The sequence below is a fragment of the Oenanthe melanoleuca genome, chromosome 5, assembly GCF_029582105.1.
Source record: "Oenanthe melanoleuca isolate GR-GAL-2019-014 chromosome 5, OMel1.0, whole genome shotgun sequence".
Taxonomy (NCBI): Eukaryota; Metazoa; Chordata; class Aves; order Passeriformes; family Muscicapidae; genus Oenanthe; species Oenanthe melanoleuca.
Genome location: NC_079339.1, coordinates 29,172,338 through 29,191,107, shown reverse-complemented (window position 1 = coordinate 29,191,107; position 18,770 = coordinate 29,172,338). Strand labels below are relative to the sequence as shown.

The 18,770-nt window shown below is 41.6% G+C and overlaps 1 protein-coding gene across 3 annotated transcripts in view; it reads left to right on the top strand.

The window, feature by feature from the left end:
* The window catches only part of RAD51B (RAD51 paralog B), a 386,318-nt gene that overhangs the window by 24,610 nt on the left and 342,938 nt on the right, over positions 1-18,770 (top strand). The window contains exons 1-4 of one of the 3 annotated variants that reach the window (XM_056492653.1): positions 14,021-14,090; positions 14,959-15,052; positions 15,568-15,681; positions 16,778-16,894. In XM_056492653.1, coding sequence (XP_056348628.1) covers positions 14,969-15,052; positions 15,568-15,681; positions 16,778-16,894 — 315 coding nt within the window. In that variant the 5' untranslated portion in view covers positions 14,021-14,090; positions 14,959-14,968. Of the gene's footprint in view, positions 1-14,020; positions 14,300-14,958; positions 15,053-15,567; positions 15,682-16,777; positions 16,895-18,770 lie in introns of those variants that run through there. The other 2 variants (XM_056492652.1, XM_056492651.1) reach the window with 2 other exon arrangements.

Sequence of the window (18,770 nt, the reverse complement as noted above, 5' to 3'; positions counted from 1 at the left end):
TCTGCTATGAATGGCCTTCATTAGTGTCTCAGAAAACAGCAGTTTTTAAATGGTAATCCCAAATGTTTGACGTCAGTTTGTATTTATGCTTTAGTCAATTTAGGAGCTAAAGACCTTTAAGTATCTGGTGATGCTGTTTGTTTATACTGTTGTTTGGCATGTAGTCCTGCCTTAATGCTATAATGCAGAAGAAAGAGAAGGAAATACAAGCAATTTTCTCTTTAATAAAAATACATAAATGTGCAGTTGAGACATTTATTAAATAGGTGAGATATGCATATGCTTAGATATGTCTGGCCTTTCAAATATGGGACACTTTCCAGTGAAGAATGTTGCTTTCCATTGTAGTTAATCACCTTTGCAACATTTCTGTATTGCTATTTCAGTGTGGTTCTTTACCTTAGCATTTTGAGAATGAGGATAATAGTATTTTCACATTTCACTGAAGGATCATTGAAGTGCTTTTCACAAACTAATGAAATAATTCTTGCTTCTGAAGAATTACTGAAGTGGGTCAGAATTAGCCCAAAATAGCACTGATCAGGAGCTGATGAAAATGTCCTGACAGTTCCCAAAAGATCATTTCAGAAAGAGAAAAGGGAGTTTAACATCTTAACCTCTTAACCAAGTTTGCAGATTTGTGGAGTGAGTTAACATGTCAACAAAGTTGGGAAACTGGGGAAGTGCTATCTGGTTTCCACCATGTGAAGCTGTCCCAGAAATGGTTGTGCATTTCATGACCTTGCTCTGTCTGCCCAAGTCAAAGCCAGCACGTGAAGGGACTGTCAGAGCTGACAGGCAGCCCCATATCTTGTATAAAATAGGACTGATTCCCTCTGTCTGCTACATAATCCCATCTCCATCAGTAGAGTACTTTTGGGTAAATATTGCTAGGGGCAACAAGCTATGTTAAAGGCTAAATTGAGGTGACCATCTGCTCTATCAGCTTGTGTTGCAGTAACTGCAGAGCTTATCTGTGATGCTGTTTCTGTTGTCAGACCACTCATCTGATACCACAGCTCTTCCTGCTGCTTCTCTTTCTCCTTTGGGGTATCCTGTCCTTTTCCATGCTTTTACTCCACTGCAAGCCCATGCTGCAATGACAGGTACTCAAGCCTCCCTACTACAAGTCTGAACCCCACCTTTGGCAGTTGAACAAAAATGCTGTGTTAATTATTTGCTGATGAGCTGTACCTTCCATTGAAGCCCACAACAGTTGTCCGTGCTTTGAAAAGCAGAAAACATTTTACACACTTGCCTTCAGGCACAAGTACAACAGGAAGTATGCAATTACTGTTCAGTGTGTTTGCTCTACCTTCCACACAATGGTACTCAATAGGTTTTCAAGGCTAAATTCAGCAAAAAGCTGCTCTGGTAAATCTCTTTGAGTTTCAGAGAATGTACACTAATACATAAGTTCACCTCATCCCTCACATAAATGTGTATATACATAATGTATATATGTGTATATATATATATATATATGTTTAGATGCACAAACATAGCTGATGGCATACATGCTGCATTGTAACTTCTACCAGCAATGAAGAGCCATCCCCTGTTCAGATGCCTACTCACTGCCACTTTCTTGAGCAGATAAAATCCAGAGAATATCCAAAATAAAGCCCAAATACATATGAAAAAGGTTAAGATCTAAGTTGAATGTTCTTGACCTTCTTTCAAGCTGCATGTTTGTGTGCTTTGGTATGGCTTCAGTTAGATGTGTCAGGGGATGAAAGCCTCTAATTGATGAGCAGTCAGCTCACAGAGGGAAGTTAGGCCTAGGTTTTTCAAACATGTTTTACATATGGTGTTTAAATCAGATTAAGGCAAACATACCACACTATCCTGCTTCATATTTTAAAAAGGGGAGTTATCATTTGGGGATGTTCTGGTTCCTTTGACAGGATTTGGCTTCCAGTCTGTATGCACTCTATTATTGCTCAGGAGAGCAGTATGCACCCTGATAAGTCAAACCCTCCTCTTTCTCAGGTAAGTCATCAACCAAAAGTACTCCCACCCAGGCTGCAATGTTGATCCTAGACATCCTGTTCTTCTGCTGCTCCATCTTTTGGCCACTGGATCTGTCTGCTGTCTCCAGTCTCAGTCACTGGATCTTGACATTGCAAATTGTCCAGGCCAGGTCTTGTGTTTTTGTTGTCACATTGATGAAAGCATGTCCCTAACCGGATCTGTAAGTGCTAAGTTATCAGAGGGAGTAAGCATTGAAAAAAGTTTCTTGAAATTTTCAAGGATAAGAGTAAACATCCCAGCTCTGTTCCACCAATGAAAGAGCTTGACTAAAATGTCCAAGAGGTACCTCTGTTTTCCCTTTCCATCCAGCCCTGTCTGCCACACAGGAAGGCAAATCCGTAATAATGATTTGGGCATGCCAGCAACACCAGAGTGGAGCATGGCTTGTAGCACACTAGGGGCCTCCTCTCTGCAACTCCTCTTCAGGTGACACACAGGTGTGTACCTTAGCCAGATGCTGGTAGCCAGATTCTCTAGCAAAACAGCTTTTAATGTCACTGGATGGTGAACTGGCTCTGCAGCAGGGGCTGATTTGAGTTAGCATGATAATGATAATGACACCTTGGTTGACAAGTGTGATGACAAAGCCCAGCTGTCCTTTGATCTCACAGTAAGGGTAGCACGGCCCCCAGCAGTGTGCTTATGGTGGGGCTTTGTGACTGCTGAAAGTAGCACAAACATCTCCAAACAGCAGCACAGGCTGCAGTTGTCCTGGCCACTGACCTCTGGGCATGCACCCAGCATGAATCTTGTGGTGTTACACTGTCCCAGCAAGGCTGCCTGCAACCTTATGGCTGCTGGCAAAGCCAGCAGTAAGCCTGGCCTTGACTGCTGTCATGTATGGTTCATTAAACCTTATTTCTCTGCTTTATCTTCCATTGCCCATCCTGTCCTTCCTCTCTGCCTCACTACCTGACTCCTGGCAAGGTCTTATTGCCTGTTAGGCTATAGTGTTCATCTTTATTTCCTGTTTTGGATCTGGTGACTTAATCTTTGCCATTTGACAATGTCAGGATTTCACAGCATTGTTATCTCCAGCTCTTTGTTATCACCTCCTTATGGCCACTCTCCCCCTCCTCAGGAATCCCTGTTCAGATCAGCTGTGTCCCCAAACTGGGCACCCCCATCCAGTTGCACAACTTTTACTGCCATCTCCCCCTCATGTCCCAGACCTCTGCCTCCCTCCTAGCTTGCCACCATCTCACTAGATCAGCATTATTCTTGGCTCCTCTGGCATGTCTTCCTGAATGAGTTACCAACAACTTGAACCACTGCAATCAGGGTTGATTTCTGGTCCCATTTTTTTTCTCATGTACCTAATTTTTGTCCTTTCTCCCTGGAAGACACATAACAAATGAGAGAAACAGAGGCATCTTTGATTTTGTCTTCTGCTTTTCCGTATTTGCCTAGCCTTTGTATTTTATTACCTTCTCCCTGTCCCTTGAGGTGTCCCTCCTGGACTGGTGTTGGTGTTTCACATTATTCATCCTGTACCCAAGATGTTTTCTTCAGCTGACCTGCTAGAACATACCCTTCTCCCCATGCCAGTCTATCTCACTAGCCCTACAAAACCCAGCAAATTAAATCATCTACGTATCTATTTCACATATTTATGAGTGAGATACTAATCCCTGCATAGTGAAAGGGTCATATGTACAAAAGGGGAAATGAGAACACCAGTATTAAAGAGAGAAGTGGGGGAAGGGAAGACCCAGACTGAGAGAAAGGGCAGGGCAGATATCAAGGAGATGAGTTTACAGTGTTGAAAAAGAATACAGAAAACTGAAACAAGAGCAGATCTGAGTAACATTGGCAAGCCATATTGATTGTTCTTTCCTTGCTAGTTCTGCATTTAAAGCACTCTTTTCTGCTCACTACACATATATCTTCAGAGCAGAGACCAAGTCCTCAACTGGCTCAGAAAAATATACAAAGAAATTTAAAAAACAGGAGACACCCCTTTTCTCTGTGTCTTCTACGAAAAGAAATATCTCTCCTTCCCTTTAAGGCCCAGCAGGAAAGCTGATCTGTCAGACTGATCCATTTGCCAAGACTGTCCTCCCAGGCCTCCTTGCCAATGTCACTGTGCAGGCAGGAAAGCTCTTCCTGGCTTCCCCCAGCACAGCTCTTGTGCCACGAGGTCCCAGCGGGTAAAGGATTTGCATGAGATGCCATGACCGTGACCTCGCGGAACGGCTCCGTTTCCCATCTGTTGTGTGCTATTACCTTACCGGGACACAAAAGCATGGGAAATGTCTGTTGGATACAGAAACCTCTCATGCTGCAGCCACAACAAAATATCCCTTCTCAAAGCAATAGAGAGAGATTGCATTTTTTATTGCCCTGTATAGGATTCTGCAATGAGTGAGTGGAGATTCGACAGTTGCATCCCAATCAGATTTTAACACAGACAGCAGATGCTTCAAGAAGATTATATTTCTTCATGTGCATTGGGTCTCCAGGGAGATTACACACTCCGGCTCATGGGCTTTAGGGGGCAGGCTCTACAGCCCTGCAGGAGGAATTTTCTGTTACCAGCAAAAAATATCTGAAAAGCACGTGGCATTCTGCCAAGCCTTCTATATGGAGTCAGCAAGAAATGCTGCTCCCAAGAGATATTTTACCTACAGCTGGGGATAGCTTTTATTATAACAATAGCATTGATCAAAATATCCCCATTCTTGCTCCTCCTTGCAGCCCGAGTATGGGGGCTGAGCCTGAGCAGAGGAGCAGCAGTTACTCATTGAACTCTTAAAAGGTTATTTGTGTGTGGGAAAACTGTCTGCTTCTGTAAAGGCAGGCAGAAATGGGCACTTTGTCACAGTATAGTGTTTTTGAAATGCAGATATCTTGGCCAAGGAAGTCATTAGTTGGAGAGCTCAGAAGACTATGCAAGGGAGGCAATTATGTCCAAAGATGCAATGAAAGCCCTCATGGGGTTTTTACTGTACACACTGACAAGACAGAGATATTTTAATGAAGTCTTACAAAAAGTTCCCTCTTCCTATTCCAAATCTGGCATGACTGTTAATTTATCTGCTTTGTATATTGAAGGATTAAGACTGAGCAAGCCCTCATAGAATAAGAAATTGCATGAAATTTAGCAATCCAAACCTTGACACCAGCCCCTCCAAAATCCAGTCCTTAAATACATGTACGTATTAGTACAACTCAAATGCAGATACAGGCACTCCAGCGTGCCAGCTCATAGCCAAGGTGCTCAGTAGCCTCCAGGACCACCCTGGTCCAGCACAGGCAAGTGGTACTCAGCCAGGTTCTGGAAGATGCTGGAGCTGGACACTCCCAACATGGAGTGCCTGTGCAGCCCAGCTGCCAGCAAGACAAAAACGTGTACCAGCGCAGACATGGGCCTTCCTACAACTGGTTCCTGAAAGAAAGGAAAAGGTGGTGTCCTTAGTCTAGACTAATTTTTTTGTGTCTCATGCTCGCAGGCTCTGTGTAAAATGCTACTAAATTAGAGAGGGAATGTTTTATGCTTACTGAATGGTGAAATCAGTAATATTGGATAAGAACCAAAGGGAACACGGACCTCACTTATTACTAAATCCTGCCTCAGACAAGCTGCTTCAAATTTCCTGGTTTTAGTAAGGAAAGGACATTAACCAAGGAAGCCAGGATTTACCTCAAGTGCCGAAATCTGCACAAGAGAAAGGAACTGGTTTTAGCAAGTGCCCTCCAAAACCTGCAGAGCCATATGGAGCATCAGTATGGCTTTGCAGAGCAGCTGGCCTAAAAACATGAACTGCCCCACTATGTTCCCCCCACCCTCATGCACAGAGGTTAATGGTGCCAGAAATTAAAAATGTCAGGAAATGTTTCTGAGGTGGCATGTAGATAATAAATTTCATTTTACCAAGTCATTAGTCTTCCCTCCTTAGTGGATACGAAGAAAGTCTTGCTCTTCTTGGACTCCCTCAATATCTGCACTTTCATGGCTGAATTGGTGTCAGCAATTTCCTTTTTTCTTCAAGTTTTGAACAAGCAGAAGGAGGAATGGAGGCACTTTTAAGCAGAGGAAATTAGCAGCAAGGAGGAAAGACTGTGAGAATTCCTATCCATACCAACCTATTTTTTTTTTTTTTCATTTTGTTTAAAATACATAGTTTTGATATTATGTGTTTATTTCGATTGTTGACAGACTGCACAAAAAGAGCCAGTGTGTTACTCTAGGCATTTTTGGCAGATAGAAAGGCAAGTTATCCAGTTAGGATCAGCAGCTAACCCACAGCAAAGCTTAATCTCCAGCCAAAAGCTTAATCTAACAGAAACCAAACATCTGCCCTTCTTGGGTATGGAGACAGAAGTCTTGACTTCTGGATGGCTCCAGGATTGTTCTTCATCTTCTGACTCTTCCCAGATGGCAAAGCAGGGCCTGGGCACTCACTCTGTGCTTTAGGTACAAGACTGTGGTGTAGGATGGCAGAATTACAGCTACAAAACCTCAGAGTGAACCATACATAGGTCTGGTACAATTAACAGTATCCCTTTTTTGCCCTGTAAAACATTCTGCTCTTTCTGGATTTTCTCTCCCAGTGTCTCTTTTCATACACAGCAGATTGAAACCATTATCCCTGGAGTAAGAGGGTGAATGCTGCTTTTTTTTCACTCTATCTCATTTCTGACCTCTACTGCTTTTTACTATTCTAGTCCTGGTTTATAATAGGAAATTGAAAGCTCAGAGATTTCCTTTGCATCTGACATTCATTCATCCTCCCAGCTTCTTTTTGTCCCAGTGAGATTAAAGGCAGAGAGAAAGAAACAATCAAAACTGTGTGTTTATGGTCTGTGTTTTGAATACCCAATCCTCTGCTTCTGTTCTTAGCCTGATTTACTGTAACTTTATTCACTTCACAGACCTCATTCTGAATCCTCACCAATGTCAGAAGTCATATTTTAAGACATATTTTAAGACATATTTTAAACATAGCACTGAGAGTTAAGACAAACAAGTCACCTTGCTCATCTGCCCATTCCCTAGCTGTGATGACTTGTCTATATTGCTGATCTTATCATTCAAGCCTAGATATTTGAAAAGCGACCACAGATTTAGAGTAACTTAAGTTTTACCAGACTGAGACATTTCTCTCCTGATTCGCTTCAGATGGCTCCAGTTAGAAGTATGTCAGCTGTGCACCCCTGGGGATGAAAGTATTTCAAGCTGGAAGCCCTAACATGAAGCCAGCTCAAATCAGAGGCTTTAAAAAAATCATTTGGCCTTTGTATGTGACTTGGTGAGTTCCCACTGCGAGGTCAGGGGAACACGCAGCTCCCAGTGGGAGCTGACTGAGAGCCAGTTGAATCAAATTTTGGGTACCATACGGCTGTTGAGTCACACAGCCCAGGATACACCTGTGCCCACTGAGGCCATGACAGCACATCTGATGAAAGGCAGTGATGAATGCAGCATGTCTCTATCTTCTGTCAGCTCAGTGGCACCTTTCCTTATGGTGCATTTTATTTTGCAAGGCTGAGAGTGTTCTCATTTCATGCCCTTTCCCTCTTTGGTGTGAAAACTGAAGGAAAATATTCCTTCAGTGACTGAACTGGATTGGATTCTGATGCTTCATGCAGATTTATAAGCCTCTCTCCTAAAGACCACTAAAACAAAAGTTCAATTATTAGACAATTAATAGGTTCCTAATCATGCATTGAGCTTCTTGCTGTACAAATGTCCTATTTTACTTCAATTAAGTATAGGCTTAATTTGCTGCATAATTAATATAATACTATTTGCTGTAGTGATTTATTTAAAAAATAGCTATGGGTCTGTAAAATCAATTTGTCATGGGCAGTCAATGTAGAGTGAGGATAATGTGATTGCAGCTATAGCATTGTAACCAAACACTGAGTGACAAACATGCTTGCCTGGATAGTCTCTAAAATAATTGAGTTTGTGGTATTTGGAGTATTGGGGTGATACTTGAATGTATTATTGCTGTGTGCTCATCTCACTAAAATGGATAAGTGCCACACTTCAAGGTAAAAAAATAATCACCACCATAAGAGAATTAAACTGATCTCTTCTTTCCTCTAACTTCTGTAATTATCCACTAAGAGATTTCTTCCATCTGTTCTCCAACACTCCTAAGACACAGTGGGTCTCTGTTTTGATCTTGTTTGAGATTGCTGAGTTCCTTGTAGGTGTGTGTGAGCATGAGTAACATCCAATTGCAGGGCATAAGATGTCTCATTCTTTCACAGGCAGAAAACTGTGAAGCACAAATACTGTGGCAGTGTAGACATTCTTCTGCTTTCTCTGCCCAGGTCTGGTGGTGTGTTCTGTCTTCCAGGCCACTCGGCCACCTTTGGAAACACTTCAGCAACATCTCCTAGGGGAGAATGGTGAGGATGTCTGGAGCAGTTTCCTTTGCAGTTACAGCCATAGGGATCTCGTTCATTGCTTTAAAAATAAGTAGAATGAAAACCATGCAAAAGCCAAAGGCCTTAGACTGAAACAATTAAAGGAATGAAATGTTCCAGGCTTTGTTTTCTTTCTGGTTTGTGTGTTTGTTGTTTGAAATAAGAGCTACTGGGTTGAGATCAGCTGCTGGGTTATCAGAGCAATCAATCTGTAACATCAAAAAGTGAAGACTCTTTTCCCCCATTTCTGGCAGCTGCACAGAGATGAGTATCTGAAATCTACTCTTCTCTGCTGGTGTTGTCTGAGCAAAAAAACTCATCTCAGTCAAATCCACTGGTTCCTGTTGTCTCTTTTCTCCACTTAAGAATTCTACAGATGGAGCGAGGGCTGTACCTGAAAGCAACAGATGTCCTACCCTAATTGCTATAACTAGGCACCATCAGTGCTAATTTCATGGTGTCTGACTCTGAGTGTGATGACAAGGGGTACACAGTGCACTTTCACTACTGGTCACTGTGAGGTACTTTGATTTTCCTAGTCTGATTGCAGCTTCTTAATAGAGGCTGGATGCTGTGAAGGATCACAATGCTCCTAAAGCCCCCTGCTGTGGTATTTGTCACTTCTTCATCTATCTCAGCATCTCAGGGAAAGCTGCAGGAAAATCGGTTGAGAGTGGCAAGGCCTGGTGATTCCAGACATCACTACTGGGACAACCATGGCAAATTCAGTAAACAGAAGTTCAAGATAAGGCAGTAAAAAAGGCACAGGTGAAAGGCAGGAGGATATCAGGTTTGTTTCATGTAGGTAAAGGTAATGATCTGGTCTGTAACAACTTCACATAGACTATTATGCTGCTGCTGTATCAGTTCGTGGCCTTCTCATCTAACATAAACTTAACAGGGAAATATAAAAGCTCTGAAGACTTGAATGACTCCTACTGTCCCTTTAACCAGAAAAAGCTAAATTAAGTAGGAAGCTGATCTTGGTTGGTAATCTTCTTAGATGAGTACAGGCTAAAAGTGGAATAATCCCTGAAGTCTCTCAATTTGTTTGCTGTAGTTTGGGCAGAAAGCAAATGCAGATGAGTTTTTCAAAGCTGTAACGTGCTAGTGGGGCTGCCCTTCTGCCTGCAATAGCAATTAATGTGGCCAGTCTGCTTTATTTTAGAAAGGGTAAGAGGTACAGATACTCCCTTTAAAAAAAACTCTACACTGCTGCTGAGTATTTCTGAAATAGTTTTGGAGGTTATGGATAATTGTGGATTCACAGCATGTGTGAATAGGCAGAAACAGAGAGATGCCTTCTGCCTGTTCTGAGGAAAAAAAAAAATTCTTCTTTTTCTGGGTGTAAAGGTGTGTGGTCAAACAGGTCTTCACTAATACCTAAGAAGGATTCATTATTAATTGGGTTTAATCCTTTCTGAGCAGGAGGAAAAAGTTAATTGCTTGGGGAGAAGCATTTATCTGGTCCACAGATGGTTCAGATGACTGGGGCATGGGGGGAAGAATAAGTCTAAATTAAACGATGGTTACTTTTTCACAGGTCTGTTGTTTTGATTTGTTTATTATAGCCAATGGCAATAGTGCTGAGCAGCTTCTAGAAACAACAGAAAGGCAGTTTCCTTTCCCCTCACCCCATCCCTGGAGCAGATGCATCTGGCAAAATTTCAAGTTGAAGTAGCTTTGCTAAAGCTGTGCTGGTGTGGACAGCATGAAAAATAAAGTGTTTTCAACCAGGGTGCAGGCCTCCTTATGAGATTTTTCAAATTTCTTTTCTTGTGAGATGAGGAAACCTCAAAGGATTGGAATTAAATCTCCAACTCCTTTGGGAAGATCGACACAGAATAATTCATTGGAGGTTCCTTTGTGTACTGTTATTGAGCAACCTCTTGGGACCTTAATCCCAGGAAAGCATATGCTGTTCTCCTAAGTGTTTTGCAGTCTCCAGAGCTAACAGGTCATTTCTTTCTAATAAAGAATGTTATAGGCATCAAGTAGGTAACCCCAAGGAATAAGAATATATTAGACTAATTAGACAATAGTCAGCAAGCATAAAGTGGAGAATTGCTCTGAATACGTGGATTACCCTTGTGAGTAAGAATTGTTGTTGTAGTCTCCTGGAGTAGTCTCTTTTGGGGAGATATTTTCATAGGAGTAGGGGAACACTGCCAATTTTAAGGCAAGAATTGACAGTTGCAAAATAGTAATAAACCTGAGGACTACAGTCAGTATCAGTGAGCTGACACTGTGTTAGTAATTATGTGAATCATCTGAAATGTTCCAGAATGCAAACTATTATCTTAAAATGCTCACAAAAGGCTGTCTTGGCTTTGAGGAATAAACTTTTTTGTGGAATCTGTTCTAGAAAGGAAACATTTTACCATTATATTCTCAATTCTAGGGATTTGCAGAATAATTAACTACTGAGTATTTATTTGGGTAAGAGCCGATAAGTATTTCTTCATGTGTCCTTCAAATCAGACTCTATCCTTTCTGCTTGCCCCTTAGACAGCTAATTACCATTTCCTTTTTAATTTTAATTGGTGTGCTTGATGTTAGATCCTTTTGATTTTGTAAGACCTCTTTTGTTGTTGCTGTTATACTTCTGCCTTCTTTGACTCTTCCTCCAGTGTTGCCATTTTAAATGACTTTCTTATGATAATATGGTGAAAGTCAGTTCTTAAAAAGTAATCATCTCGTAGCTTTATTTATCCTTTTTTATTTTATGTTCCAGAAGCAGCAAAAGGCTTAGACTAGCACAGTTCTCTGCTGTATCATGCTCGACACATGAGTCTGTTGGACCGGCACTACTTCCTTCCTCTGTTTGCAGACTAAATAGGCAAAAACAAAGCCAAGATGGAAAACAGACACCCTGTTGTCAAGGGACTTGACCAAGGTCACAGAGCAGAGCTGTTTGAAGAGTGCCCTGATTCCCTAGTGACTACTGTCCTAGTCAAACATATGGAAGCTGTGATGCTGCCTGCTGTGCTGCTGTTTGAGAAAATTGTCAGTGACCAAGCATATGTGAACACATCTCTGGTTATCCTCTGAATGTTCTCTCCCTCGAGTTACACAGAGAAGATGATGCACAATTATTTGACAGTAGGCTTAAAGGTATATCTGCATATCTGTGAAGCAGACTGGGGAACAGTCACGAGACCTCTGAGAAATGAGAGTCAAAGAACTTGCAGGAGAGGCACCTGGCTATACAGATTTTGCTCACAGATTTTCTAAAATATTTGCCTGATAAGATTTTCTTCCCTTACTCAATGTCCCAAAACAGTTCTCTGGTTTAATACAGGTATTTTGTTTGTGTAGAAATTGGAAAGGAAGCCTTTTGACCTGGAGGTGAAGGGAAAGCCCTGATGCATTTGTGGGAGGAAAGAAAATTCATCATGGCAATGCTCCCCTTTCCTCTGGTGGGAAGGTAGGGCTTCTTCTACCCCTGAATTGAGGAGGAGACAGTAGTTCATGACAAGTTATACTATGGTCACGTCCTCCTTTTTAAATTGAAACTAAACTGCAGCAACAGACTTCTTTTCCCTTTCCCTAGACAGCTTTTCTCAAGTGTGATTAATGTTTTCCAAGTCAACTTTTAAAGGCAAACTACACTAGGAGGAGCTCTTCCTCCATGCCATCTCTCCCAGCTCTCTACCTTTTCACTACAGCTCTGAACTGCTTTTCTATGGGCTGTTTATACCCTGCCCAGCTTTTAAAATCCTCTGGGCTTCTTTGAGCATGCAAACTCCCCTCAAGGTATGAAAGAAACATTAATTCCCCAACCATTTTTGACAGTGTAGTTGTTGGGCATTTTATGATAGATTCTTGCTGCTTTTGCTGTTCTCTCATTTGGAAGAGTGGCTGAAGTGTTCTGTAGGTTGCAGCCTCGCTGTGGCATTTGTTTTTCAGAACAGACAAAAGCCCAGCATTGCAGTTCCCAATGCACAGTTTCTCAGTTAGACGTCCAATGTAGTTTAGCCCATTTTTTCTTCAGTTGTGTTACTGTAAGGATTATGCAGATAACTCATACACAGTACTAAGTTCAATACTTTCTAGTATAACCTAGAGTGAGTTGGAAAACTCACCCCATAGACATTCACGTCAGTCATGTTTGATGACTGCTTCTCCCCGTTACATTCAGAAATTCCCTATATCAGGAATAGTAGCATGGCCAGCAAGACTAGGGAAACGATTTGTATTTGTATTTGGCATTGGTGAAACCACATGTCAAGTACTGGGTCCAGTTCTGAAGCCCCCAATTCAGGAAGCACATTGAAGTACTGGAGGGTGTCCAGAGAAGGCAGAAAAGCTGGTGAAGGTTCTTGAGTTCAATGAGGAGCAGCTGAGGGAGCTGGGGTTGTTTAGCCTGGCACAAAGTAGGTCCCGAGCCCTTTCATTCTCCATAAGTATGTGAAGAGAGGCTGTGGGGTGTGGCCTCCTCTCCCAGGTAACCAACAGGACAGGAGGACATCTGTGGGAAGATAGCTTGTAAGGATAGTGCAGAAGGCAATTTTCCTCAATGAATTACAGCTGTACTGATTGCTGAGACGTGTAGACAGCCTTGCCTGCCCGATGAGGATGGGGGTTATAAAAGAGTGTCACAGCTGGGCCAGAGTAAGTTGCGGATGGAGCTTGAGGCCCAGAGTTTGCTGCAGTTTGGGATAGAGGCTGCTGGCTGTGCTGTGAGGAGGAAGGGACGTGCACTTGTGCAAGGGACAGACAAGGTAAGATGTTGTGTGAGGGACAGACAGGTTTAGGTGGCCAGGTAAGGGACAGATTTGAGTTTAGCCAGTCATGCTGAAGGAAGAAGTAAGCTTATAGAGATGAGAGGAGTCAGTGCTGTGTGGAGCTGCCTGTGAGGAAAGGAGTCAGAGTGGCCGGAGAGAAGGCATGAGAAGCTTTTCATAAAGGACTGGTGATGGTGCAATTACTACTGACATAAACTGTGTGAGGGGAGGTTAGGGTTGGGTATTAGGAGGAACTTTTTCACAGAAAGATTGACTGAGCATTGCAATGGGCTATGCAGGAAGGTGGTGGAGTCACTGTCCTTGCAGTTCTTTAAGGAAAGACTGGATGTGGCACTTAGAGCCAGGGTGTGACAAGGTCTTGTTCGGTCGTAGGTTAGGCTCAATGACCCCAGAGCTCTTTTCCAGTCTAATTGATTCTGTGATTCACATTATGAGGTATTTCTCTCACAGCTGGCAGTAAACCAGGTGTCTGTAAGGCCTAAATATGAAAAGGACATAATTCCAATACTCATTACTAACAAGTGACTGCGTGCATGGCACTCTCCACGCTAGGGACTTTTGGGTTTTGTAGACGCTTTTGTGCAGAGGACGGAAGGAATTTCTACGTTACAGCACAAGAGCACCGCGCATGGAACACTGAGCACCACCCCCCACCCTGGGCCCTCAGTCTCCTGAGTGAGCCGGCATTACCACGCGCAGCGCCGCCGCCATCACAGCCGCACCCTTCCTCGAACTACAGCTCCCGGCATGCCCCGCGCGCCGCCGGCCGGCAGCGCTGCACGTTGATTGGCGGCAGCGCAGCCAATCGGAGCGCAGGCTTTGCCCGGCGGCCCCGCCCCCTGGCGCCCGCCGCGGGAGCCTTTTCAAAGCTCGTGTGCGCGGTTCCGCTCCTGCGGCGGGCCCGGCCCGGGAGCCCCCGGCCGCGGGGTGAGGCCGCTTTGCGGCGGGAGCGGGTTTTCCGGTGCTCGCGGTTTGCGAGAGGGGGCCGGGCTGGATCTCCGCCTGCAGGCGCACCCACGTGTCGCAGGCTGTTCGGCGGAGGGAGCCTGAAACTTTCGGGTTCCTTCCTGTTTATAAGGGGATTTTTGTAGCGAGGCAATAAAGTTTCCAGCTTGTGAGGGAAGAAGTGGCGGCCTGTGCGTCTGTAAAGTTGTAGCAGTTTTGTGTTATGGCAAGCGTTTGCGATATTTGCACTTGCTACGTTATAAAAACGCTTATTTCGCCTAAGTATGTGTATGAATTGATACTAGGAATGTTGCCTAAATAACGCGTGTGAAACAGTGTAATGGTCATGCATACCTGTGTGTGCGCTTTGGGCTGTGCTGGGCTGGACAGCGTCCCGAGGTGTTTTGGGCATTCAGTGTCAATATCACCAAAACTAAGTTACATTCTAGCAGTGTATATTCTAGGGTTGAATGCTTACTGTGATTGCTCTACAATTCACATTCAGGCATCCAGAGATGCATTTCTTGCCAATGCAGTATAGCATGTGGAGTTCTTGTTCAGCTCATGGCTGTGTAATTTTTAGCTTTTGTATGTCCCAGAAACATCTGTCCTATAGACATTGCTGACGCTTCTGTTCTTACTGGTATGTTCTCATACATGGTAAAATATCAGATGTAATTTAACAAAACTGTGTTCACACTGGTTATATAATTTAATGTGACACAGATCTGTGTGGGAAATCTTTATCACATTACATTATGTATATGTACACCCGCCCTCTGTTTTTTTAGCAAGAAGTTAGTGGAAATCATATTAAAAGCATCTTTCAAACAGTTTTTTTTCCCTGTAGATTGGGAAGCATGGCTGCTAAGAAACTAAGAAGAGCACAGTTATCTCAGGAAATGTGTGAAAGGCTGAGTCGCTATCAGATCACTACCTGTCAGGTGAAAGAGTTGTTTTGTTTGTGGGGGGTGATTTGGTGGTATTTTTGGGGTGTGGGTTTATTTGTGTGGTTTTTTTTTGTTTTTTGTTTTTTTTTTTTTTTTTTTGTTTTTTTTTTTTTGTTTTTTTTTTTGTTGTTGTTTGTGTGTGACTGTTTTAATGCATGTCAAGTTCCCTTTTTGGCAGTTTAATTAACTGGGGAGCTTTACTTTATAGAAAATAGGGAGCAGTTTAGACTCTATGTGGTCTGATGACTTGTAAAAATCGAGCTTTAAAATGACAGATGCCTAACTAAAACATCTAAAGTTTTATGTATTTACTGTCCCTGTGGAGGTAGGAAAAAGCTGGGCCTGGTCAGCCTTCAGATGAGATGACTGAAAGGGGATGTCATCAATGTATCTGGATGGAGAGTTGCTGCACCTGTGGAATATTTACTAATTTTGAGCAGATTGAATCACCTTAGTCCCCAGCCTGGATTTCTAGGTTGAGCTCTCTGAATTGCTCTGTCATCTTTCAGGACTTCTTGTGTCTTTCTCTTTTGGAGCTAATGAAAGTGACAGGACAGAGCTACTATGAGGTGCAGAAGCTTCTTTGTAAAGTCAGCAGAGCTTGTGCTCCCAAAATGCAGACAGTAAGTATGCTTGTGTCGATACTGTTTTTGATACAATATCTGGGAAAAAGCTGAACATTGTTGCTCATCTTTTTAGCTGAGAGACTTGTGGTGTCTCAGTTTTACTGCACAATGACATAATGTTTTTATTTTTAAATGGAGGTCTCTGATGCACTTTAGGTTGATGCAGTTACATTTATTAGGTATTATAGCCCCATGAGGTTGTTCAGGCTTGAAGCATCAGTAGGGAAGTAAGTCTCACTCTCTGCCAATCCAGCATGTGAAAATTGCTTCTAGTTTATATCCTGCAGCTAAGAAAATAATTTGGTTTACTACAAGCAAATAAGAATTTCAGTATAAACTTCTTTTAGATATAAAAGTGGTGCCAAGAGTTGAAGTGACCCTGAAAATAATTTCTTGAGGACTTTTTCAACCCATGTAAATGTAGTGTGACTTAGGCTACAGTAGTCTAACTGGGGAGGATGCAGGAGGGAAATTGCAGGTGCTGCGATGCAGTGGTGGCATTTTCTTTTCTTTGAATTCATATGGAAAGGTGTCTTTTAGAACAGGGAGGATACAGACAGTTCTGACCTCAATCAATGCAATCTGCTTTTTCTTCCTTAAAAAATAACTCATGTCCAAGTCTATTACATGTAATTGGCATAGTAATTATAGCAGTAATTCTGTGAAACTTTGCATTCACTAATATGCTGCAATTAAGTTAGTAGTACAAGAATTAGTATGGCTTTTACTGAATGTATTTAAAGCTAGCAAACTGGTAATGAACATTGATCAGGGAATTTAACAGGTTGAAAACAAACCTTGTTGAATAGAAGCAGAGACAACTTTTGTCACGTTGTGATTAAGGGCTTATTATTTAATATTGTGGTGAGGGAGAGGAAAAAAGACTCTACTCTGTGAGCTCTAAATGGAATATAAATACAAGGAAGGATGATGAGCTAAAGCCAGACTATAGCTGAGTATAACAATACTTCTCTCATTGTTGAGTGTTGAGTCATACTAGTTGTTGAAAGCAAATGCAACTTTGCTATTTCCATTTGAAAAAACGTTTTCTGATTTGCTTGTTTTGCTTTGGTATTTTTCCCTCCTTTTGTAGGCGTATGAAATGAAATTAAGAAAGTCTGCAAATCCTTCTTCAGCCTTTTTATCCACCACACTTCATAGTTTGGATAGAGTCCTGCATGGTGGTGTGCCTTGTGGATCCCTCACAGAGGTAACTTGTTTAATATATTTAACTTTAGTTGAGCATTCTACCTAAAAATCAAAAGTCACATATAGGTTGGACTGTCTTGTGTCAGGTGCTTCAAACTCAAAAAATGTTGGATGAGAACAGTCCTTGCCAAGTGCTTTTCTTTGTCTGTGGCAAATTGTCACAGTAGAGGAATAAAAATGAGAAGTTACGAAAATCTTACTACGAAGAAAATGTTTTTGCACCCTATAATCAAGCTGGATTGATTTTGAATTCTGATTTATTTCTGTAAATGAAATGACTTATGAAATCTAATGGTGATTTAAAACATATTAGAGTTCAAGGAACACAGAGTTGAAACTAAATGGTTTCTGGTCTAGGATCTCTTATAATGAGGGGCTATTAGATTTTAAAGATTCAGGGTATTTTTTATTGTAGAAAATGGAATATATACCATGCAGGTTAACAAAGTTTAAGAATGCATCCATGAACTTATATTCATTCTGATAGATCAATTTTTTCTTCATATCTAGGCCTAGCTTTGTTGCCAATTTACTGTAAGAGATTTAGATCAGAAGAACTGAAGATGAATACTTCAAGTCTTTAAATTCTGGGGGAAACAACTTGCTAAATTCAATTTCTTTCAAGAAGAAAGAACACTGCTGCAGAGGCAGGAGGAAGAAGTAGGATAGAGATGTTTCCTGTGATAAGATCTTTTCTGTGATAGGATGATTTGTCCTTGAGCTCGTGACTGGCTCAGGAGGGTGCCCAAGTATTTGGCATATTGAAGATGAATTTTTTTCTGTTAAAAAAAGTGAATGTGATCCTTTTGGGTCCTAAGAGCCACGTGGTTAATTTACAAAGCTGCTGATAACAGTATCATTAATATTTCTTTGTTCTTAATCCTAAGTGGAGCTGTCATTCAGCAATCAGTGCAGTCTGTCTGGTGTGTTCTTGCCTGAAGACCAGGTAGAATGGCTCTAGAGCAGTAATAGAATTCAGGTGTGCTGATTGCCATATTCTTGGCATTGCTCCAAAGGGAGATCTGGGGAAAAGCAGTGGTTGACTGCTTGGTTTTCCCAAGATGCTACAAAATAATGGTCTACAGGAAGTAAATCTAAATGTTTACTTTTCCAGAGCTATGTATTTTGTACACTTATTAGCCTGCTTAATTATCACAATAGTCAGTTATAATATTCTCCTCAGTGTTTTTTGGAATAGTTCGCCTTTAAATATAAGAAAACATGAGTAACTGTTGATTAGCTGTATTTTAAGAGTAGTCATAGTCCTTATGTATCATTGTATTTAAAGTTAGTTGGAGGGAAATGAATATATTCAAAGATATAAATGAAAAGCATTTACAAAGATGTAAATGAAAAGCACAGCACCAGGAAAGGTAATATTGAACTTTTAAGCTGTTTTTTTTCTTCTGAAAAAAGCTTTTGAGTGTGAATATTTTTGTATTCTAATCTATTTTGGTTAAAATGAGAAGACCTGTCTGGTGCATTTATCTACAATGGGAGATCTTGACATCTGTACAAGACATGTAGAGGATGAGACCAGACTGCAAGCACTGTGTCCTTCCACCTGCTCCTTGAGCTTGGCTGATGATTGATAAATAACTATTTAGTCAGCAGTCATATAGAGATAACAAGGTAGGATCCAGAAATATGATAACTCAAAAGATTAGATGTATCCAAGAAAAAATAAGATTATCTATTGCTTTTTATTTGCCTTTTAGGTACTAAGTGTGGAAAGCAATTAGGGCACCTATTAGGGTGTTTTCAACAAATGAAAAAGCAGATAACCATTAATGCAGAAAATAATTTTCTTTTCTTTTAAAGGCTGGTTCTAGGGGTTTTGAAAAGCAATTTTTTGCAAGAATCTTGATATCTGAAGT